The sequence below is a fragment of the Hippoglossus stenolepis genome, chromosome 2, assembly GCF_022539355.2.
Source record: "Hippoglossus stenolepis isolate QCI-W04-F060 chromosome 2, HSTE1.2, whole genome shotgun sequence".
Taxonomy (NCBI): Eukaryota; Metazoa; Chordata; class Actinopteri; order Pleuronectiformes; family Pleuronectidae; genus Hippoglossus; species Hippoglossus stenolepis.
Window position 1 is genome coordinate 26,686,940 of NC_061484.1, and position 23,674 is coordinate 26,710,613.

A 23,674-nucleotide genomic window follows, 5' to 3' on the forward strand; every position below is an offset into this window, starting at 1 on the left:
TTGTTTTGTCTTCCCACAAGTGTTCCACGTGGAGACGAACTTAAATAGATAAACAACGCATGAAAAAGTAAAGAGAATCCATAAAACATGTTCTTTCCTCACTGGCGATTTCTCACAGTCCCGCAGGGTAGTCATTCAATTCATTGGTGGTAAAGGTAAGACAAAACATTGACTAAAGAAGTTTTACATTGTGCAGGAATGTGTTCATGTGTGTAGTTTGACTTTGACACTAAAACCTTAAAAACAACAAGCCACAAATGCATTGATACTCATTTTATTTCAGTTGACAGAACGTTGGGGAAAGAAAGTCAAATTGTTCATTTTCTTTTCAGTTTTGGTAAAAGAAGAACATAATATTATTATGTCTACCGTTGTAGTTTTGTTTCCAATACAAAGACTGTATGATAACAGAAGCCATCTATAGAATTTACATATGGGAAAATGCACAATTGTTTATTTTACAAATTCCTATACAATTGTATAACAAATATTTCACGAATTAACAAATGATAGTTAAAGATTTAATGAACAATGACATCAACTGTAAATTTAGATGTGAAATGTCTGTTAAATAACTGAACATTTCACCATTAACCAGAAGCTGCATTTGCTCATGGTCGGGCGATAGTAGCTATGATCCAGTTCAAGTATGGCTCATAACAGAGATTCATAAATCCAGCTGGTGCAGCACAGGCATGTGTAGGATGACCCAGTACAATGACACCATGAATCCTGCCCTGGTACACCACTCCTCCACCAGAGTCACCCTGTGAGAGACATACGTGTGTTTATTGCATTTTTTTTCTGTAATCATTAACATTTCTATTTTTAACAAACAATTGAAACTTGTTATAGCTGAAGAAATGAAACAAAGTTAGAAGACATGTACTCACCTTACATGTATCCACCCCATGTCTAAAGGCACAGATCCAGTGCTGATGTTTTCTGTCTTTGTAATATTGCTTATCATCATTGATGCAGATATGTTCTGAGCTCTTCACAGTCGATGACGTCCATTTCAACACAATGCAGAGTGTCTGAAGAACCAGGTTCTGAGGAGAAGAAAAGTTTTTACCAGTGAACTCACCACCGGAAGATTATTATACTTATTGACACTTTAATAAATTACATTGAACCTACAAGAGTTATTTTGTATAAATAAGCAACACAATATGAAGACAAAGAAAAACCTGATTGATTTAAATATTTGTCTCTGAACAAAACAAGAACACAAGGAAAAAAAGATTATAAAAATAATCCGATAACATTAATCTCACTTCTTTCATTTTTTGGGCCAACCTCGGTGGAAGCGTGACCTGCAACCTGAACCGTATCACTTCTGTAAAAAACAAAAATTAAAATTAAAATATATTTTGAAACTATACGTAGTTAATTAACTAATTCTAGTTTTTATTTTCACATGTTCACTGGAAGGATGAGAACTCACATGTTGGGAGGATGTTTACAGTCGGGAAGTGGTACAGGTGTGATACCTACAACTGCTTTAGGCAGCTTCAGTAACATGAGGTCGTGTTGCTTGCTGTTGTTGATGTAGATCACAGGTCGATCTGTGATCAGCACTTCTGTAGCAGGACCAGGATGCACGCCTATATGTGCAGTGACCTCCCTACAGGTAAAAGTTTAAACATCAGTGAATCACAGTCAACACGTCATATTTTAATACTGTTGGTTATTAATCATAGTTTTACATCAAACCATTAATGACCGGTGCATCAGAGCTTTAAAGTAAAAGTTGTTTCACTGTCTCACCGTCCTGACTTATAGCAGTGCTCTGCAGTCAGAATCCACCGGTCACTGATCAGAGAGCCGCCACAAAAGGTACGATGATTGGTTGTCAGCTGGACATGGTACAGACGCTCCTTTGGTCCACACTCATGACCTCCGATGATTCTCTTCTCCAGATCAACCACTGTGCTCACTGTCACACCTGAATGAGACAGAGAACAACACCTTATCACAGTATCTGACAAAAAGAAAAAGAAGCAGCAGCAGTATTTCTTGGTCAGACCCAGTCATGTCACAAACTCCTTCACTTTCACACCTTGATAAAAGACAGAAATGTGATGCATTGCTTTACTGAAACAGTTTGAAACTAGAACACAGAGAGAATTGCTGCCTACTCACCAAGCCACATGGCAACGAGAAGAGTTGTGAGACGAGCCATCGCTGTCATTCACCGTCTCAGTGACTGTCCTCCAGATGCAACGGTTGTGTCTTTTTAAATGTGTTCCTCTGTCCCGTCGGCCTCTGAGGCACCAATCACATTGTGAAGATTTACGCAACCCCATTGGCTAAAGTAATCTGCACATCTATGCTAATTTTTGGATAACAGTTTAGATTAACGTACAGTGTAATATTTTGTACGAATGCTGTACAAATACATCAGGTATCAGTACTTATATGTAGGTACAGAGGAAGAACTTGTGAAGTTCATCAAACAAAGAGGTACAAATTTTGGATCTTGTAAAGAACGTATATATTGTAGGTATTTTATATGTAAATGGTAATGGTAAATGGTTTTGTATTTATATAGTGCTTTTCTAGTCTTGATGACCACTCAAAGCTCTTTACAGTACAGTTTTTCATTCACCCATTCACACACACATTCATACAGTGCATCTATTATTACTTTGTTGTTCTATGAGGGGCAATTCGGGGTTCAGCATCTTGCCCAAGGACACTTCGGCATGCAGATGGGGAAGACTGGGGATCGAATTGCCGACCTTCAGGTTGGAGGACGACCGCTCTACCCCTCAGCCACAGCCGCCCTGTAGCTGATACATATTCTACGATTACAGAGTATTTATATAACCTACTGAACTTTTGTTGGAAAGACCAATAAACAGGTTAACGACATTGATCCTACATAATCTTAGGTAGGCTGTTTAAATTGAATTGTAAAGATTGATGTGTTTTCAGGGCACCGTTGAAAAGGTGTTGAATTAATTCAGTCTAATCCAAGTTAAAAGAATAAAGTTTGCTGAATCGTTCATTCGATGTGACATTTATGTAAGAGGCTGCTGCACTTCTGATTGTAATCGAAATTTGCACTTTCTCTGTGTACTTCACTTACAGTACTCTAGTCAGTGCTTTGGAATTGCAAGGAAGTGACATCTTGATATACGTCTGTGTCTAATGTATACAAGTGTGTTTAGTGTTTTGCAAAAGGTGTGAAGCTGACATTGTGCTTATAGTGGTGCAGATCTGGGCCGTTGTTTTGCTCCTTGAGTGTCAGGTTTTGATAATTGTGTAATACTTACTGTAATTGTGATTTTAGTGTTTATGGTCTTGTGTAGTGTTTGGTGAATTTATTATATATTTGCACTTTCTCTGTGTACTTCACTTACAGTACTCTAACCACCGAGAAGTAGAATTGCTAAAAGTGTTTTAGGTTAGCAACAGCAGTGTGTAGCTGGTTCTGGTAAAAATCGTGCTTAAGCAATCGAGAAAAACTGTAATTACATCCCTTCCCTCCTCAGAATAATAGAGTGCTTTTATTTTGTTTTTGGGTGTATTGTATTTTTTCTAACCCCATACATACACATGCATTGTTAGTGTTGAAAGAACCAAAGACAAGTTAGGTCTGACCAGCCGTTGAGTCATTTCATTACTTTGCAAATGATGTGGCTTCTAGTTTAATCTTTAGTAACTGTGTGTGAGTGTGCGCCAGAGTTGTGCAAGTTCACACCTCTCATGAACTAGTTCAAAGTTCAGTTCATACAAGTAAACATGAATAGTTCACGTTCATAGTTCACCATTTAAATTCTGAACTAGTTCATAGTTCAGTTCATTTCATAGTTTTAAGGTGGAAAATGAGAATGAAAGACTTAACTTGTTTTTTAAAGAAAACTTTATCCATCACTACCCCTTGCCTTAAACTGTACTTCATATGTATCAATTCCTAAAATTCCTAAAATTCCTTTTTAATTATTGCTAATTTTGCCTGTTTATTTATTCATACCCTGCAAACAAAAGGCACAACAAATCATAGTGCTATGCCTTGCTATGAAACCAATTATTAGGCTAGACCTTAAATTCCATCATTTAAATTTATAAAATAAATGTGTGGACAGAGGACAAAAAGTTTGTTGGGGGGTTTGTTTTATTTGTCTGTTGCACCTACCTTTAGAAAATGGCTTCAGTTAAATAATGTAGGCTATGTAATATTGTAAAAAAAAACATTAAAATTAAAATGAAATGAAATGAAACATGAAAATCAAGATGGCCATTTTTATCAAACAGCTCAAGAGAGGTAGGTTGTTAACTTTTCAGACAAAGTCCTGAAATATTACTTGGACAGCGTAACAAGTACTGATGACATGCATTCGAACATCAACAACTCCTTTTGAACTCTTTATACTGTAAACTGCACCCCTGTAGAACTCAGGTGCCCCTCTGTTATGGGACTGACACTCAAAACTCTGAGTAAACAAACATGTAAACAATGTTCTTATCAAAGAATCACACAAGCTTGCTTAGTCCACAGACTAGACTCCTGCTTTTTGTTAGCATTTAAAAGCAATTGCTTTTCAAAGTTGGCATCTCCCAACCTGTTTCTCCTGGGCCTAAAGATCTGGCCACCAGTGCTGAATAGCCTCTCTACTCGGGCTCGAGAGGAGTGCTGTGTTGTATTTGACAAACAGCTTTGTCAGTTTTGGTAAGACTATGTACTCCGTGAAGTCATCATTGGTCTGTGCATCCAGGTAGATGTCCACCTCAGACTTTTGACACTTGATGGGCAGTTAAATTTGAAAAGGATGACTTTTTGCTCTCAGAGCCACCAGATGACTGGGCTTGATTAGAGTCATCAGCTATGTCAACAGATTGAAATTCTTGCTTAACTTAATCTCATCCTCCACCCAGTCCATCTTGAATGCTGGCAGTAGTATAGCTGCCAGTATGTTTTCTCTCTTTTCGAGCATGACTTCCACTCTTGTAGAGAGTGACTGTATCATGTTCTGGATGAGGGGACGACATGCAAATAAACCTTGCGTGGCCGTAGGCTCGAAACTCTCATCCAATAGGCCATTCAAATCATTCTTCAGCTGGACAATGGGAGCCAGGAACCCAAGGAATGTGTTTTCTCCCCTGAAGGATGTTCAGGGCAGAGGCTAGGGGCTCATCACATTCACAAACTTGTGTATGAAGTCGATTTCTTCTGGAGTAAATCGACGTAGGCCAAACTCATCACAGACAGTGTGCAGGAGGAGTCTGTCATATTCAGGATCCGTAGACAGACTGGCCTGGAGAATCATAGTTGCTATTTTAGACAGTCGCTGCATGGAGAGGAACATAGAGTTCCAACGTGTATCATTTGGTGTTACAAAGCCAATCCCAAGCTTTTCCTCAACAAAATCGGAGGCTTTTGGACTTTTCACTCTGTTCCATAGAGCAGATGCCTTTGAAAAGACGGGCCTCGCTCGCGTTTTGTACTGTCTATCAGATACCTTTTCTGTGTCTTTGGCAACCAGATTTAAGGTGTGAGCCATGCACCTTCTGTGAGGTGGAAGGCAAGGATCCTCTAAATCTGAGAGAGGTGCAGGCTCAATCCCATCATCCTCATCTGAGCTCTCACTAGCAGGGCCAGATTCTTCTGATGCATCATCTTCAGTTGCTTCATCAGCTGCATCAGTAATGGCAACACTCTCTCCAAAACAGTTGAATGCTTTAACAAAATTTGAAGCGTTGTCCGTCACAGTGCACACAATTTTGTTTTGAATTTTAAACTCCTTATACACATCTGCCAACACTTTTGCCAGCACATCATATGTGTGTGCTCCTCTGACACGGCAGCATGCAAGGACTGCTGACCTTCTCTGTGATATATCATTTTTGTCCAGTCAATGAATGGTAATGCTCATAAATCCTTTGTTGACAGCTGACCAACAATCTGCTGTTGTGCAAACATGGTCAATATCAGCAAGTTCAGCTTCAAGGTTACTGATAATCTCACTGAATTCTTTATTGAACAGTCCCTGAACCTGCCTTCTTGAAGGCACACGTCTGCCTGGTTGCAAACCATTCACTAGTCTGATGAAGGAGGGCTTTTCCACTTTACTCAGAGGCTGTAAATCTCCAACAATGTAGTCAATTACGAGTTTGTCTACCTGTTGCTGGGAAATCATACCCTTGAAGGCTGCAGACAATGTGGTTTGGGTCATTTGGGGCTGTTGGCAGGGGGTCTTGGTCTTTTTTTGACTTTCAATTACTTGGAGATAACTTTTTAGGCTAGCTGGATGCTTCAGCTCCACATGCCGTTTTAAATTAGATGCGGATGAGGCTGACGTCCGGACTTGCTTTTTCAGCGCAGGAGGACACAATTTGCACAGAAAGGTGAGATGTTTACTGTCGGAATCTTTATCAGACAGTGTGTAAAAATCCCGCAAATAATAATAAGGTGCATCGGATGTAGTCGCTGAGTCTGCGTCTCTGCTTTCACTTGCCATTTTTATATGAGACCGAGAGCTGTTGTCTTGGAATACGTTGCTTGTTTGGACTACATGTGTGTGCGATGAATCATGGGTAACGTAGTGCGAAGTCGAGTTAGTCGGTTTAGGTTAGGCTACATCGCGGAAATTTTACGGGCACTGAGCAACGACATGGTGCAAGCATTCGATTTAGACAGCGTCTCTTCCTCAGGAGAAGGAAAACATTCCATAACGTTTTAGCGAGACCTCAGATAATATGAACGTGTTCACCGTTCAAATTCATTATTTGTCATTAAGTTGCGTTCAGTTCATCGTTCTCATAAAAATGAACGCGTTCTTTTGAACTCATTCATGCACAACACTGGTGTGCGCATGTGTGTGTGTGTGCGTGCGTGCGTGTGTGTGTGTGTGTGTGTGTCTCAACTGAAGATAAGACATTAAACACAAGGTTCTTGTTAAAGTTAGTTGATCAGTTACTTGGTAAAATATCTCCTCTTGCTGTGATGATAAGTTCAATAGCAAAAGGAAATATTTCACTCAGTAACTGATATGCAACTACAACTTTGTGTCCTGAATTTGCCTGAAGGTGTGATAACACGTGAAGCACTGGGTACTATTGTCTGTGCAGCGAGTGTATCTGAACTTCAATGTAACTTTGCTGTTTCATTTCATTTCAATTTTTTATGTTGGACGACACAATTGCAACGAGAATGTCCAAATTAGCACGTTCACCCTGGTGTCACGTTTCCATCGCCGCTGATCAGAGCCGATAAAAACCTGTGTGTCTGCTGCAGAGAAATTTGAACATTTCACTACATGAGCCAGATTTCTTTCCTCACGATAACAGAATGATTACCTGGGAAATTGGTGAAAATGATTTTAAAAGGCCCTTTAATCAAAATGTTAAAGACAGTAAAATATATTCTGGATTAGCTCCTTTATCTGGATTAACACCAACGTTTAATGGATTCTTAAAGGAATAGTATTGTTGTCTTTCTAATATGGCTGAATTACAAAACACATGTTCATGATCCATGCTGTAATAAAAGCCCAGTTGTTGATGTTCTCCCCACAAACACTTCACATGGAGCGGGACTTTAATAAAAGTATAAAACTGACACGACAAACTAGAAACTGAAAGCATGAAAACAACTGACACGGATGAAATGCTACTCATTTTATTTCAGTTAACAGAACAGAAGGAAGTGACATTGTTCATTGTATTTTCAGAACTGGTGAAAGTAGAGCAGTTTATTACTGTGTCTCCCTTTGTAGTTTATGTTTTATTTTGTCCCCAATAGAATGACTGTATGAAAACAGACACAATCTGTTGAATTTAGATACAAGACAATGTAAAACATTATTTTTACAGATGTAAATTTTCTTAAAAAGGTTCAGTTTGTAGAATTTACTGACATCTAGTGGTGAAGTGTCATGTTGCAGCTGAATGCCCCTCACATCATCCTCCCCTTTCAAACACGTTAGAGGACCTGTGGTAGCTTCAGATGTCATAAAAACTCAAAAGGTTTAGTTTGTCCAGTCTGGGCTACTGTAAAAAACATGGTGGCCTCCGTAGAAAGGACTCGCTCCTGAAGTAACTATAAAGTATTTAATTCAAAGGGCCCATTCTAGAGTGAGGAAAAAAACAACTCATACAATTTAGATGAAACACACTAAAGAAAACATGACTCGGATTATTTTATATTAAATTTCTGCGGATAGGTGCTTTCACCTAAATCTTACACACTGAACCTTTAAAGGTTGTGTAAAAAGAATAAAGGGCTTTACAAATTATAGCTGGACATTTAATGAACAATGACATCAACTGTAAAGTTAGATGTGAAATGTCTGTTAATAACTGAACATTTCACCATCATTAAACGCTGCATTTTCTCATGGTCGGGCGATGGTGTTTCTGATCCACTGATCGTATGGCCCATAACAGAGGTCCATAGTCATAAGTGACCAACCAGAGACAACTGTAGGATGCCCACGTACAATGACACCATAAATCCTGCCCTGGTACACCACTCCTCCACCAGAGTCACCCTGTGAAAGACACACGTGTATTTATTGCGCTTTTTTGCTCAAATTATTATTTCTATTTATAACCAACAATTGACACTTGTTAAAGCTGAAGAAATGAAACAAAGTGTGAACATGTGTACTCACGTGAGTGGCATCCACCGAAGGTGTATGGGCACAGATCAAGTGCTCATGTTTATAGGCTGCTAAGAAGAGTTCTGGATTTTTCCGACGCAGAAAGCTCATGAACGCTCACAGTCGATGACGTCCATATCAGCACAATGCAGAGTGTCTGAAGAACCAGGTTCTGAGGAGAAGAAAAGTTTTTACCAGTGAACTCACCACCGGAAGATTATTATACTTATTGATACTTTAATGAATTACATTTAACCTATGAGAGTGTTTTTGTATAAATAAGCAACACAATAAGAAGGCAAACAAAAACCTGATTGATTTAAATATTTGTTTCTTAACAAAACAAGAACAAAAGGAAAAAAAGATTATAAAAATAATCAAATAACATTAATCTCACTTCTTTCATTATTTGGGCCAACCTTCGTGGAACCGTGACCTGCAACCTGAACCACAGCATCTCTGTAAAAAACAAAAACAAAAATTAAAATATATTTTGAAACTATACGTAGTTAATTAACTAATTCTAGTTTTTATTTTCACATGTTCACTGGAAGGATGAGAACTCACCTCTTGGGAGGATGTTGACAGTCGGGAGCTCGTACAGGTTTGACACCTACAACTGCTTTAGGCAGCTTCAGTAACATGAGGTCGTGTTGCTTGCCGTCGTTGAAGATCACAGGTCGATCTGTGATTCGTACTCTTTTAGGAGGACCAGCATGCACGCTTATATGTGCAGTGAACGTCCTACAGGTAAAAGTTTAAACATCACTGAATCACAGTCAACACGTCATATTCTAATACTGTTGGTTATTAATCATAGTTTTACATCAAACCATTAATGACCGGTGCATCAGGACATTAATGTAAAAGTTGTTTCACTTTCTCACCGTCCTGGCTTATAGCAGTGAGCTGCAGTCAGAATCCACTGGTCACTGATCAGAGAGCCGCCACAAAGGTACTGGTGTTGTCCATCAGTGGATATCAGCTGGACATGGTACAGACGCTCATTTGGTCCACACTCTTGACCTCCGATGATTCTCTTCTCCAGATCAACCACTGTGCTCACTGTCACACCTGAATGAGACAGAGAACAACACCTTATCACAGTATCTGACAAAAAGAAAAAGAAGCAGCAGCAGTATTTCTTGGTCAGACCCAGTCATGTCACAAACTCCTTCACTTTCACACCTTGATAAAAGACAGAAATGTGATGCATTGCTTTCCTAAACAGTTTGAAACTAGAACACAGAGAGAATTGCTGCCTACTCACCAAGCCACATGGCAACGAGAAGAGTTGTGAGACGAGCCATCGCTGTCATTCAGCGTCTTAGTGACTGTCCTCCAGATGCAACAGTTGTGTCTTTTTAATCTGTTCCTCTGTCCCGCGGGCCTCTGAGGCACCAATCACATTGTGAAGATTTACTGACACAACCCCATTGGCTAAAGTAATCTGCACATCTATGCTAATTGTTGATCTGTATCAGTTGTTGTTGTCCCATTGCAATGCAACACCAGCAGCAGTTAATAATGTTGAACTTTTTATTTCTTCAACCAAATTGACAGTGAGTTCTTAGAGTTTGGTTTGTGTCTCAAAGGACAGCATGAAAACGACCTCCCTCATTACAGCTTTGCTCTGATTCCCCAACGGTTCTTGTTGTATTTCATGAGCAGTATTTCAACATTCACAAAATGAATCTTACCTTAATCGACGCCTTTCTGACACAGTGTCAACAACGATTTCAATGTTTTTCCATCAGTTTCAATGAAAGAAGCAGGCAATTTACTGGACGACTTCTAACAGGGATTTTCTTACAATATAAAATTATCCATATTTAGCATCTTGACAGATATTTTACTTCCAGTTTATCTAAAAAAACACAGCTTGTACTGTTTTGACCGTTATTCTGACTTGCAGATTGAAGAAAGAGATTTCAGTTGAAGGACGACCAAAGAGAAACAGCCAGTCACCAATACAGCAGAAGTAAGAAAGGAAGTGTCTTTACAGGTCAATTCTATACACAGGTCCACAGTCTCATGTGTTAATAAGTAGGATTTTACCCTGACAAAATTGAATGTGAGAATTGTTTGACTTTACATGTGTCTGTTCAATTACTTATGAATCCCTAAAGTTTTTTCTGTGATGGAAACGGATTCAAACTAAAGCTGAGCCTTCGGTCCGTCCATTGTCATCCACTTATCCTGGCTTAGGTTGCACCTTAGACAACCAACACGTTTTGCTATATTATTAATGCACCCTAAATATAAAATGTGGAAGGCTTTATAATCCTCAGACCAGGTTTTGATTGGTCAACCGTGCCATGGTTTTCTGCAGCCTCAAGATACCAATGCTCCGACAAGGAGTGTGACCAAAATCACTACGAGTTGGCCTGAAAATATCAAGATTGGGTCCTTTATTACTCCTTCTAAGTAGATTGTGTTTGTTCATGTTTAGGGACTAATATCTATGATTGTCGAGCCGTTGTGAGACATGAACTCAAGACATCTTGAGCCTTGGCAGAGGTATGTGCTCTCTAAGTGCTATTCTAGTTTATTGGTTGGTTGTTTGTCAGCAGGATTACATTAAACTAATGAAACTAAGTGGAAGGATGGGACATGGGCCAAGAAAGAACCCCTTAAATTTTAGCGTGGATCTGGACAAAGGGGCAGACCTAGGAATTATTTGTATATATTTAATCAAAATTGAGCGGCCTATATACATATTATACATCTGCAGGGTTGGTCATATTTGTATCCATATTTTGACCTATTACCCAGGGAATACTGCACGGATCTTGATTCGGTTTTATTTTCACCAACCTGCGATTCTTTTGCGAAATAGATTATGTTGTTTATGATCTTGTTTAGTTGGTTGTGATTGAATTTAAGGAGTTAAGCTGTTGGACCCTGGTTTAGATAAGAAATGTACTGAGTGTCCTTCTAACTTCAAACTGAAACACAGAGCAAGTAGAATAAAAATACTTATAGTGTGGATCATGTATTAGTCTACAAGGAACATTTTCATAAAGAGCTGGTGTTCCCACAGACAAAAGAAAGATTTGAGATAATCGTGACGCGTTCTGGTTACACTTACAGCTGTTATCTCTGAAAGCCATCCTGACAACTTGCTCGGTTTTTTACTCTTCATCCTTACTTGCAGATTGGACACAGAGATTTCTTGGCTCAAACACTTGTCAGCATCGTGTCAACAGACGTGAGAAGGGGAAGAAGTGTTTTGAATAAGAGAACAAACAGTTGCCACCAGAACTATTGCAAAAGAAAGGCCAATTTCGAAATCAATCGGTTAGAATAACAACGACAACAAGACGTGACGCACAAAACTGTCTAAAATGGCTCAATTACAAAACACATGTTCATGATCCATGCTATAATAAAAGCCCAGTTGTTGATGTTCTCCCCACAAACACTTCACATGGAGCGGGACTTTAATAAAAGTATAAAACTGACACGACAAACTAGAAACTGAAAGCATAAAAACAACTGACACAGATGAAATGCTACTCATTTTATTTCAGTTGACAGAACAGAAGGAAGTGACATTGTTCATTGTATTTTCAGAACTGGTGAAAGTAGAGCAGTTTATTACTGTGTCTCCCTTTGTAGTTTATGTTTTATTTTTGTCCCCAATAGAATGACTGTATGAAAACAGACACAATCTGTTGAATTTAGATACAAGAACATGTAAAACATTATTTTTACAGATGTAAATTTTCTTAAAAAGGTTCAGTTTGTAGAATTTACTGACATCTAGTGGTGAAGTGTCATGTTGCAGCTGAATACCCCTCTCGGCTCAAACACTTGTCAGCATCGTGTCAACAGACGTGAGAAGGGGAAGAAGTGTTTTGAATAAGAGAACAAACAGTTGCCACCAGAACTATTGCAACAGAAAGGCCAATTTCGAAATCAATCGGTTAGAATAACAACGACAACAACACGTGACGCACAAAACTGAGAGAATACAGGTATCTCAGGATAAAAAAGAGGAGCCATGTAGGTAGAGGACACTGCCAAAGATGGCCAAAGATTTTCAATTTGAAAAGACAACTAAATTCAAGAGTTTTAAAGCGCCCATATTGTGTAAAATACATTTTCTGGGATTTTACTATCCGTAATGACTTGAAGGGGTCAGTAGGGGGCCTCAAAGTATGAAAACAGTCACTCCGCGGACTTTTCACTCAGTTCATTCTAAGAATTATTTAATCGAAACGCCTCGCTTTGTACTTCCTCCCTAATGTGTCATATGGGTTTGCACTCGCCTCTCAGCCCCACCCAGCCGGTACCAGTCCAGCCTCCGAACCCACCCCCCCCTCACCACCAACACCCCTCCACACCAAATGCGACAACAAGCAGACTTGTTGCTGAGCTAGCAGCTTGTTAGCTACCACAGGCTAACCACATCAAACAACACTGAAGAAACACTGTAGTGTGGAGGGATGCAAGGAAGAGAATGTGTCCGTGCACATTCCTGCTCAGAACGTTACTGTTCGAGACCAGAGGTTACTCTTTATTCCTTCTGATGTGCCGTGTCGCTGTGCTCAGTCGGAGTAAAGTCTACGGCATTCGTATTGAAACTCCATTGTGAAACTCCATTGTGAAACTCCATTGTGAAACTCCATTGTGAAACTCCGTACTGTAACTCGGGACGTTACTCCTACATTGGCCGACTGTCCTGCTAAAACTTGAACAAACATGAGGACGGTGTAACTTACAGTTCAGAAACATCCTGTTGTAACCGACTGTGAATATGTGGCTGGTCTTCTATAGCTGCAAATATAACATGACTTTCATCTATGTTTACCAGAGTGAATGCGCCAGAATAAGACCGGTGATAGGCCTGGTCGCGTGTCACTCAAAGTGCAGTCAGCCAATCAGAGGAGGGGCTCAAGAGGTTTCAACCACTGATATATCGTCTTGGGGGACCAATACCTCAAATTAAATCCCAGAAAGGTAGAAAACACTGGAGGACTGTTGTTTTCCATCAGTGGCTTTCAGCTGGACATGGTACAGACACGCTCATTTGGTCCACGCTTTTGACCTCTGATGATTGTCTTCTCCAGATCAACCACTGTGCTCACTGTCAGACCTGAATGAGAAATAGTTCCAACATAATGATTTAGAATCGTGGCTGTGAGTGTGCAGACAGAGAACACCACCTTATCACAGTATCTTGTTAGAAACACTTTACCTAAACCTCTTTTAAAAGACATTATTTTACATTAGTCTGATGGTTATTTAACATTTAGGTTTCACGTCTGAATAAGCTCTTGGTTTCTTTTTTTTCGAAGATGAGGCATCAGTCACAAAGTCACAAAAGCCTTTAATTCACTCGCAGCTCAAGGTAAAAATGTGACTCTCTGATTTTCTTAAAACAGTTTGTCGCTTAACACACAACATGAGAATTGCTGCCTTCTCACCAAGCCACATGGCAAAGAGAAGAGTTGTGAGACGAGCCATCGCTGTCATTCAGCGTCTCAGTGACTGTCCTCCAGATGCAACAGTTGTGTCTTTTTAATCTGTTCACGCTGTCCCTTCGGCCTCTGAGGCACCAATCACATTGTGAAGACTTACTGACGAAATCCCATTGGCTAAGTAATCTGTACATCCATGCTAATTTTTGGATAACAGTTTAGATTAATGTACAGTGTCATATTTTGTACGAATGCTGTACAAATACATCATGTATCGGTACTTATATGTAGGTAATGAGGAAGAACTTGTGAAGTTCATCAAACAGAGAGGTACAAATTTGGGATCTTGCAAAGAACGTATTTCGTAAGTATTTTATATGTAGCTGGTACATATTCTACGATTACAGAGTATTTATAAAACCTATTGAACTTTTGTTGGAAAGACCAACAAACAGGTTAACGACATTGATCCTACATCATTTTGGGGTAGGCTGTTTAAATTGAATTGTAAAGGTTGATGGGTTTCAAGGCACCATTGAAAGAGTGTTGAATTCATTCAGTCTAATCAAGGTTAAAAGAATAAAGTTTGTTGAATTGTTCATTTGATGTGTCCTTTATGTAAGAGGCTGCTGCACTTCTGATTGTAACGTGGAGGACTGGTGGAGAGAGGATCAATGACACTGTTGGGACCTGGTATTTGTGAACTACAGTTCGGCCTACATGTTTAATCAAAGCCTGACGACTTGTTTCTTTGTTCTGGAGACGAAGGAGATTCTCCACAACTCAATCTCCCAGGGTGCTTCAACTTTACACCGAGGTGAGAAAACTGACCGTGGACACAACTTTCAACCACTATTGGTCACTCTGGGTCACATGACCCATGAGGTCACCAGGACAATATAAGCCCAGTTCCCTCCCTCCTCTTTCTCTTTCTACTCAACTCTCCGAGAGGAGAACTGTGGCTCTTCAGCTCACCTCTCTTTCTGCTCAACTTCCATGGAGGAGAGGTGCAGGTCTCCAGCTCACCCCGACAGGAAACTTCCCCTATCCAAGCTCTACCCACCTTCAAGCAGGCCTGCCTGGAGCAGACTGCTGAAACCTTCCAAAAGCAGCGACGAAGAGCCTGCCTAAGAACTTCAGCACAAGAGCTGCATCGCACAGCAGAACCACAAACACAGGAGCCACAAACCAGCAAGACGACTTCACTGGACTTCGAACAGCATCAACCTTTTTCCCTTTTCATGGACGGGTAACACAGCTGGGCTTAATAATTATACTAGGCTAAGCAAAGACTGTTTATCCGATTCCGTGTGATGTTTATAAGTTTGATTTGTGTTGCTGTGATATTTTGGTTATAAGTTATTTGAAAGTTAATGTTAGTTATGTTGTGCTCTTCACAGTCTTTCTTTGCATTCAACTAGCTACTTTCTAAATTGGTACCAACACACAAACACACACACACACACACGCACACACGCACACACACGCACATGAATACTCACATACACATCTGTATTTAGTAAGTACACCTTTAGTAGTTTGTGTTTTTATACTTTTATTGTCTTCATAATAAATGTTTTTCTTCAACAAATGTTATCTTCATTAATGTTGCATAAGTGTGAATTTTGCCAACCTCTACACTGTCAAGAACTCCATATCCTTCAACTAAACTAACTATCTATATGGTAATTTTGGTTATAGTTCTTAATTTAATTATTGATCAGAGTTCCAAATTTGTAATTAGTACTTTCATGAGACTTAATCCATAAATTGGCTATCTTTCCCTTCCTTTGAAGGGTGGTGCCCGTGGGAACTTTAATCAATTAAAGTTATTATTTAATATTAATATTTTTTATATTAATACTCAATATTTGTTCTTATAACCAAATGTATTGAATGCCCAAAGGCTTAAGGTATCATATGCACAACAAGCCAGATTTCTTTCCTCACGATAATAGAATGATTACCTGGGAAATTGGTGAAATTATTTTTTAAAGCTCTTTACTCAAAATGTTAAAGACAGTAAATCAAATCCTTGATTAGCTCCTTTATCTGGATTAACACCAAAGTTGAATGGATTCTTAAAGGAATAGTATTGTTGTCTTTCTAATATGGCTGAATTACAAAACACATGTTCATGATCCATGCTATAATAAAAGCCCAGTTGTTGATGTTCTCCCACAAACACTTCACATGGAGCGGGACTTTAATAAAAGTATAAAACTGACACGACAAACTAGAAACTGAAAGCATGAAAACAACTGACACAGATGAAATGCTACTCATTTTATTTCAGTTGACAGAACAGAAGGAAGTGACATTGTTCATTGTATTTTCAGAACTGGTGAAAGTAGAGCAGTTTATTACTGTGTCTCCCTTTGTAGTTTATGTTTTATTTTTGTCCCCAATAGAATGACTGTATGAAACAGACACAATCTGTTGAATTTAGATACAAGAACATGTAAAACATTATTTTTACAGATGTAAATTTTCTTAAAAAGGTTCAGTTTGTAGAATTTACTGACATCTAGTGGTGAAGTGTCATGTTGCAGCTGAATGCCCCTCACATCATCCTCCCCTTTCAAACACGTTAGAGGACCTGTGGTAGCTTCAGATGTCATAAAAACTCAAAAGGTTTAGTTTGTCCAGTCTGGGCTACTGTAAAAAACATGGTGGCCTCCGTAGAAAGGACTCGCTCCTGAAGTAACTATAAAGTATTTAAATTCAAAGGGCCCATTCTAGAGTGAGGAAAACAACAACTCGTACAATTTAGATGAAACACACTAATGAAAACATGGAATTCTTTTCGTCTTCTGTTGAGTGGGACTTTGTTTTATGCTGTAAAGTCAGATTCACTTCATTTCTTGAGTCAAATCTCAGAGGCTTGAGAAAAGCCAAATATAAAGTTAATTTAAAAGGAGTTAAAGAGACAGGAGCTGAAACCAAGTGTTTCAGACAGAGGCTGAAAGGAGGAGCTGCAGCAATGGACAGTCTGAGTTAAGTGATGTAAACCTTCTCAAGTAATAACACAAATTAGAATTATCAACCTGATTATGATTAGAACATGTTTCCTTTGGCTAAATCAAGATAATTCAAGTTCAAATCAGGTGGACTCAAGAAATCCAGGAATTTGAATCACGGAATGGTTCAAAACTTTAGCTCTTCACAGTGAGACAGTTGAAAAACTGAGTCTAAAAAGCAGCAGTATGATTCATCAGGTTTTACCCATAATCCCCCACATGTCACGCGTGTGACCATCACTCCTCTAAGCAGCCTGGATTTGCCAAATCCAAAACTACGACTGTCGCTGGTGTGCGAGCGCTAAAAGAGAAACGACTTAATTCCTCCAGCCGATACTGATCTTTAATTTGCTCACCGAGGGAAATTAATAATTGAGTCTACGGACAGTGTAAGCACATATGAGACATGGTCGATAATTATCCTCTCTTCAAGATGAAAGTCACTGGTGATCAATACGTCGTGAGAAGTTGTGAGAGAGTAAAAACACCTTTTGAGCAGCTGCACGTTAGAGGATTTACAATCTCAGAAACGTGAGAGACCACAGAAGTAATGATCCGAACGCACACACAAGACAAGATTTGTCCGGAACGTAAGACCACACACGTGTTTGTAGAAAATTAACGATTCCAGAAGCTGCTTCCAGGTCCTGACTCAACTGGTACCATTAAGATTAGCTTGTAAACCCCATCATGACATTTCACCCAAACAAACCTGGCAGAAACCTTAAGAGTTGAAGGTGCACTCTGACTTTTAAGTTTGGTCCATGTTCCTTTCACTGGAGTAGGCAGAGGTTCTGACTCTGAAGACAGCCACCAGGGGGCGGTGGAGGTTTAACTTCTGAGGCGCTGCCATGTCGTCATGAAGGGTCACGCAGCGTTTCTTTTCAAACACGCCTAAAACACACATTTAGATGCATATCAGATTTTCCTGCACGAACATAACAATATTCATTCATAGCTCTACTTGTGGATACAAACTCCAAACTTAGGATGAACTGCATACAGACAAATGCAGCAACTGATTAAATCTATTCAAATATGAAACTACAACATTTTAATACGAGTACTTTAACACAGCATTCTAAAAACAAAGCTTGACCAGTATAATTTATAGAAAGCATTTGAATACTCTACTGAGCCACAGCCGATAGAGAAGAAGCATCAGTTGAGCCATTGTTCTCAGTCATATATTCACCTTCTGTCTGTCTCAGCAGTGGCAGCTGACGGTCAAACCACGAACACTTATCAACACGATCCTATTGGCTGCGGACCTGTGCACATTTATGCAAAGGAAGTTTTCCATTCCTACCAACAGTTTCTGCTCTTACACTCCATAAACTGGAGGAAAGTGAAACTGACTTAGAGGTACAGTGGGAAAGGTTTACAGGGCTCTATCAGCAAGATTTAATATGAAGTTCACATGTTTTCATTAGTGTGTAAAATCACCTGGAACCAAGAATGATGTTGTTTTCACTGGCAGAGAACATCATCATGTTTCTACACCAGAAGGGACAGAAACCAAACACCGGGGACCTCTCGGTGTTTTATCATGGTACTTCAGGGCCACTGGGGGGTGAGGCAAAGATTTTTCAGGTTGTGAGAAATTTGCAACTTCCCAGTTGTGCTTGTTTACTAAAGGTTTGTGTTTTCTGTTTGTCATTACTTTCTAAGTCCCACAACAAAGTTCTGTGAGGAAAAGCAGACTCTATCTACCAGCACAAGGTGCACTTAACCTGGGCTGGAATAAAACTGTGATTTTACTGTCTTCTTCTCAATATGGTGAAATGCAAAACACATCTTCATGCTATGGTAAAAGCAGAGATGTTGATTGAACTATTTTGATGCATTTGTTTTGTCTTCCCACAAGTGTTCCACGTGGAGACGAACTTAAATAGATAAACAACGCATGAAAAAGTAAAGAGAATCCATAAAACATGTTCTTTCCTCACTAGCGATTTCTCACAGTCCCGCAGGGTAGTCATTCAAATCATTGGTGGTAAAGGTAAGACAAAACATTGACTAAAGAAGTTTTACATTGTGCAGGAATGTGTTCATGTGTGTAGTTTGACTTTGACACTAAAACCTTAAAAACAACAAGCCACAAATGCATTGATACTCATTTTATTTCAGTTGACAGAACGTTGGGGAAAGAAAGTCAAATTGTTCATTTTCTTTTCAGTTTTGCTAAAAGAAGAACAGAATATTATTATGTCTACCGTTGTAGTTTTGTTTCCAATACAAAGACTGTATGATAACAGAAGCCATCTATAGAATTTACATATGGGAAAAGGCACAATTGTTTATTTTACAAATTCCTATACAATTGTATAACAAATATTTCACGAATTAACAAATGATAGTTAAAGATTTAATGAACAATGACATCAACTGTAAATTTAGATGTTTAAATGTCTGTTCAATAACTGAACATTTCACCATTAGCCAGAAGCTGCTCCTGGTGGCTTGATAGTATCTGTGATCCACTTCAAGTATGGCAGATGACAGAGGTTCATAAATCTAGCTGGTGCAGCACAGGCATGTGTAGGATGACCCAGTACAATGACACCATGAATCCTGCCCTGGTACACCACTCCTCCACCAGAGTCACCCTGTGAGAGACATACGTGTGTTTATTGCATTTTTTTTCTGTAATCATTAACATTTCTATTTTTAACAAACAATTGAAACTTGTTATAGCTGAAGAAATGAAACAAAGTTAGAAGACATGTACTCACGCGACATATATCCACCCCATGTCTAAAGGCACAGATCCACTGCTGATATGGACAGTCGATGACGTCCATATCAGCACATTGCAGAGTTGCTGAAGAACCAGGTTCTGAGGAGAAGAACATTTTTTACCAGTGAACTCACCACTGGAAGATTATTATACTTATTGACACTTTAATAAATTACATTGAACCTATGAGTGTTTTTTGTATAAATAAGCAACACAATATGAAGACAAAGAAAAACCTAATTGATTTAAATATTTGTCTCTTAACAAAACAAGAACACAAGGAAAAAATGATTATAAAAATAATCAAATAACATTAATCTCACGTCTTGTATTATATGGGCCAACTGTTGTGGAAGCGTGACCTGCAACCTGAACCACAGCGCCTCTGTAAAAAACACAAATTTAAATTAAAATATATTTTGAAACTATACGTAGTTAATTAACTAATTCTAGTTTTTATTTTCACATGTTCACTGGAAGGATGAGAACTCACCTCCTGGGAGGATGTTGACAGTCGGGAGCTCGTACAGGTGTGATACCTACAACTGTATGAGGCAGCTTCAGTAACATGAGGTCGTGTTGCTGGTTGTTGTTGAAGATCACAGGTCGATCTGTGATTCGTACTACTTGAAGAGTACCAGCATGCACGCCTATATATGCGAAGAACACCCTGAAGGTAAAAGTTTAAACATCACTGAATCACAGTCAACACGTCATATTCTAATACTGTTGGTTATTAATCATAGTTTTACATCAAACCATTAATGACCGGTGCATCAGGACATTAAAGTAAAAGTTGTTTCACTTTCTCACCGTCCTGGCTCATAGCAGTGAGCTGCAGTCAGAATCCACCGGTTACTGATCAGAGAGCCGCCACAAAGGTACTGGTGTTGTCCATCAGTGGATATCAGCTGGACATGGTACAGACGCTCATTTGGTCCACACACATGACCTCCGATGATTCTCTTCTCCAGATCAACCACTGTGCTCACTGTCACACCTGAATGAGACAGAGAACAACACCTTATCACAGTATCTGACAAAAAGAAAAAGAAGCAGCAGCAGTATTTCTTGGTCAGACCCAGTCATGTCACAAACTCCTTCACTTTCACACCTTGATAAAAGACAGAAATGTGATGCATTGCTTTACTGAAACAGTTTGAAACTAGAACACAGAGAGAATTGCTGCCTACTCACCAAGCCACATGGCAACGAGAAGAGTTGTGAGACGAGCCATCGCTGTCATTCACCGTCTCAGTGACTGTCCTCCAGATGCAACAGTTGTGTCTTTTTAAATCTGTTCCTCTGTCCCGTCGGCCTCTGAGGCACCAATCACATTGTGAAGATTTACTGACACAACCCCATTGGCTAAAGTAATCTGCACATCTATGCTAATTGTTGATCTGTATCAGTTGTTGTTGTCCCATTGCGATGCAACGCCAGCAGCAGTTAATAATGTTCAACATTTTTTATTTCTTCAACCAAATTGACAGTGAGTTCTTAGAGTTTGGTTTGTGTCTCAAAGGACAGCATGAAAACGACCTCCCTCATTACAGCTTTGCTCTGATTCCCCAACGGTTCTTGTTGTATTTCATGAGCAGTATTTCAACATTCACAAAATGAATCTTACCTTAATCGACGCCTTTCTGACACAGTGTCAACAACGATTTCAATGTTTTTCCATCAGTTTCAATGAAAGAAGCAGGCAATTTACTGGACGACTTCTAACAGGGATTTTCTTACAATATAAAATGATCCATATTTAGCATCTTGACAGATATTGTACTTCCTGTTTATCTTAAAAAACACAGCTTGTACTGTTTTGACCGTTATTGTGACTTGCAGATTGAAGAAAGAGATTTCAGTTGAAGGACGACCAAAGAGAAACAGCCAGTCACCAATACAGCAGAAGTAAGAAAGAGAAGTGTCTTTAAAGGTCAATTCTATACACAGGTCCACAGTCTCATGTGTTAATAAGGAGGATTATACCCTGACAAAAATTGAATGTGAGAATTGTTTGACTTTACATGAATCTGTTCAATTACTTATGAATCCCTAAAGTTTTTTCTGTGATGGAAACGGATTCAAACTAAAGCTGAGCCTTCGGTCCGTCCATTGTCATCCACTTATCCTGGCTTAGGTTGCACCGGTAGACAACCAACACGTTTTGCTATCTTATTAATGCACCCTAAATATAAAATGTGGAAGGCTTTACAATTTACCTCAGACCAGGTTTTGATTGGTCAACCGTGCCATGGTTTTCTGCAGCCTCAAGATACCAATGCTCCGACAAGGAGTGTGACCGAAACCATTTTGACCAGGGTCTCTGGTGCGGGATGGAAAAATTACGAGTTGGCCTGAAAATATCAAGATTGGGTCCTTTATTACTCTCTCTAAGTAGATTGTGTTTGTTCATGTTTAGGGGACTAATATCTATGATGGTCGAGCCGTTGTGAGACATGAACTCTGGAGAATGTCTGGACATCTTGAGCCTTGGCAGAGGTATGTGCTCTCTAAGTGCTATTCTAGTTCATTGGTTGGTTGTTTGTCAGCAGGATTACGTTAAACTAATGAAACTAAGTGGAAGGATGGGACATGGGCCTAGAAAGAACCCATTCGATTTTAGCGTGGATCTGGACAAAGGGGCAGACCTAGGAATTATTTTAATTTATATATTTCATCAAAATTGAGCGTCCTATATACATATTTTACATCTGCAGGGTTGGTCATATTTTTATACATATTTTTACCTATTACCCAGGGAATACTGCACGGATCTTGATTCAGTTTTATTTTCACCAACCTGCGATTCTTTTGCGAAATATATTATGTTGTTTATGATCTTGTTTAGTTGGTTGTGATTGAATTTAAGGAGTTAAGCTGTTGGACCCTGGTTTAGGTCAGAAATGTACTGAGTGTCCTTCTAACTTCAAACTGAAACACAGAGCATGTAGAATAAAAATACTTATAGTGTGGATCATGTATTAGTCTCCAAGGAACATTTTCATAAAGAGCTGGTGTTCCCACAGACAAAAGAAAGATTTGAGATAATCGTGACGCGTTCTGGTTACACTTACAGCTGTTATCTCTGAAAGCCATCCTGACAACTTGCTCTGTTTTTAACTTTTGAATAAGAGAACAAAACGTTGCCACCAGAACTATTGCAACAGAAATGCCAATTTCGAAATCAATCGGTTAGAATAACAACGACTACAACACACTTCGTTCGAGTAAAGTGTGGTTTGCCCTTGAGGGCCAGGGTAAATCAGTTGCTTTATACGAATGATAGTGAAATTCAGCGTCACTGTATTTTGCACAATCTAGAAAATGAATAACTAAAATATGAACTTTTACCTCAGGTTGGATCTGGTGATTACATCTTTGTAAGAGTTTGTCTGTCAGACTGTTGAGGGCCAGAAGATGCAGAATTCTTTTGAATAAATAAACGAGAAAGAGTTTTCTGCTGTGAAACAAAATGATCAAATGTTCTCGTAGAGTTGAAATCTCATATTTTGTTTGTGATGAGAGGGTTTCTGTCAGTTTACTTTTGGGTCATGGGGTTTTCCTAATAGTGTCTCCATGCACAGTAATCTGAACTCCAGCAGCTTTCTGGTGAACATAATGACCATTGGGGTTTACACTAAAAATGTTTTATGTGTATCTGGCTTCATCCGGTTGCTGTTTCTGGTTTCCTTATCAGAATCAGAAATATTTTATTGATTGAGTTTTTATTATAAGCATGGATACATCAGATATTGCTGGCATTGAAATGAGTCCAGTCAGTTGACTCAGAGTATCTGACACTCAGTCGGGTCGGACACTCAGAGGGAGGAGTTGTGTAGTTTGATGGCCACAGGCAGGAATGAGTTCCTATTTTAA

At 39.2% G+C, this 23,674-nt stretch overlaps 2 protein-coding genes and 1 long non-coding RNA gene across 3 annotated transcripts; all 3 read right to left on the reverse strand.

Annotated features, from left to right (window-relative positions):
- Positions 1 to 1,418: 1,418 nt before the first annotated feature.
- LOC124854576 (anionic trypsin-like) lies at positions 1,419 to 9,937 on the reverse strand. Its single transcript, XM_047342426.1, has 8 exons — positions 9,880 to 9,937; positions 9,497 to 9,683; positions 9,177 to 9,353; positions 9,007 to 9,068; positions 8,731 to 8,781; positions 2,146 to 2,187; positions 1,771 to 1,948; positions 1,419 to 1,627 (listed from the first exon to the last, which is right to left on the reverse strand). Exons 1-8 carry the CDS (start codon positions 9,926 to 9,928, stop codon positions 1,444 to 1,446), a joined length of 930 nt encoding a protein of 309 aa, XP_047198382.1. The 5' UTR covers positions 9,929 to 9,937; the 3' UTR covers positions 1,419 to 1,443.
- A 9,223-nt stretch (positions 9,938 to 19,160) lies between these two features.
- Positions 19,161 to 20,459, reverse strand: LOC118101449 (serine protease VLSP-3-like). Its single transcript, XM_047344057.1, has 4 exons — positions 20,289 to 20,459; positions 20,119 to 20,180; positions 19,791 to 19,894; positions 19,161 to 19,664 (listed from the first exon to the last, which is right to left on the reverse strand). Exons 1-4 carry the CDS (start codon positions 20,363 to 20,365, stop codon positions 19,494 to 19,496), a joined length of 414 nt encoding a protein of 137 aa, XP_047200013.1. The 5' UTR covers positions 20,366 to 20,459; the 3' UTR covers positions 19,161 to 19,493.
- A 237-nt stretch (positions 20,460 to 20,696) lies between these two features.
- Positions 20,697 to 21,685, reverse strand: LOC124855001. The gene is made up of 2 exons (XR_007034931.1): positions 20,993 to 21,685; positions 20,697 to 20,795 (listed from the first exon to the last, which is right to left on the reverse strand). It is a non-coding gene; the product is annotated as an uncharacterized LOC124855001 (long non-coding RNA).
- Between the last annotated feature and the right edge of the window lie 1,989 nt (positions 21,686 to 23,674).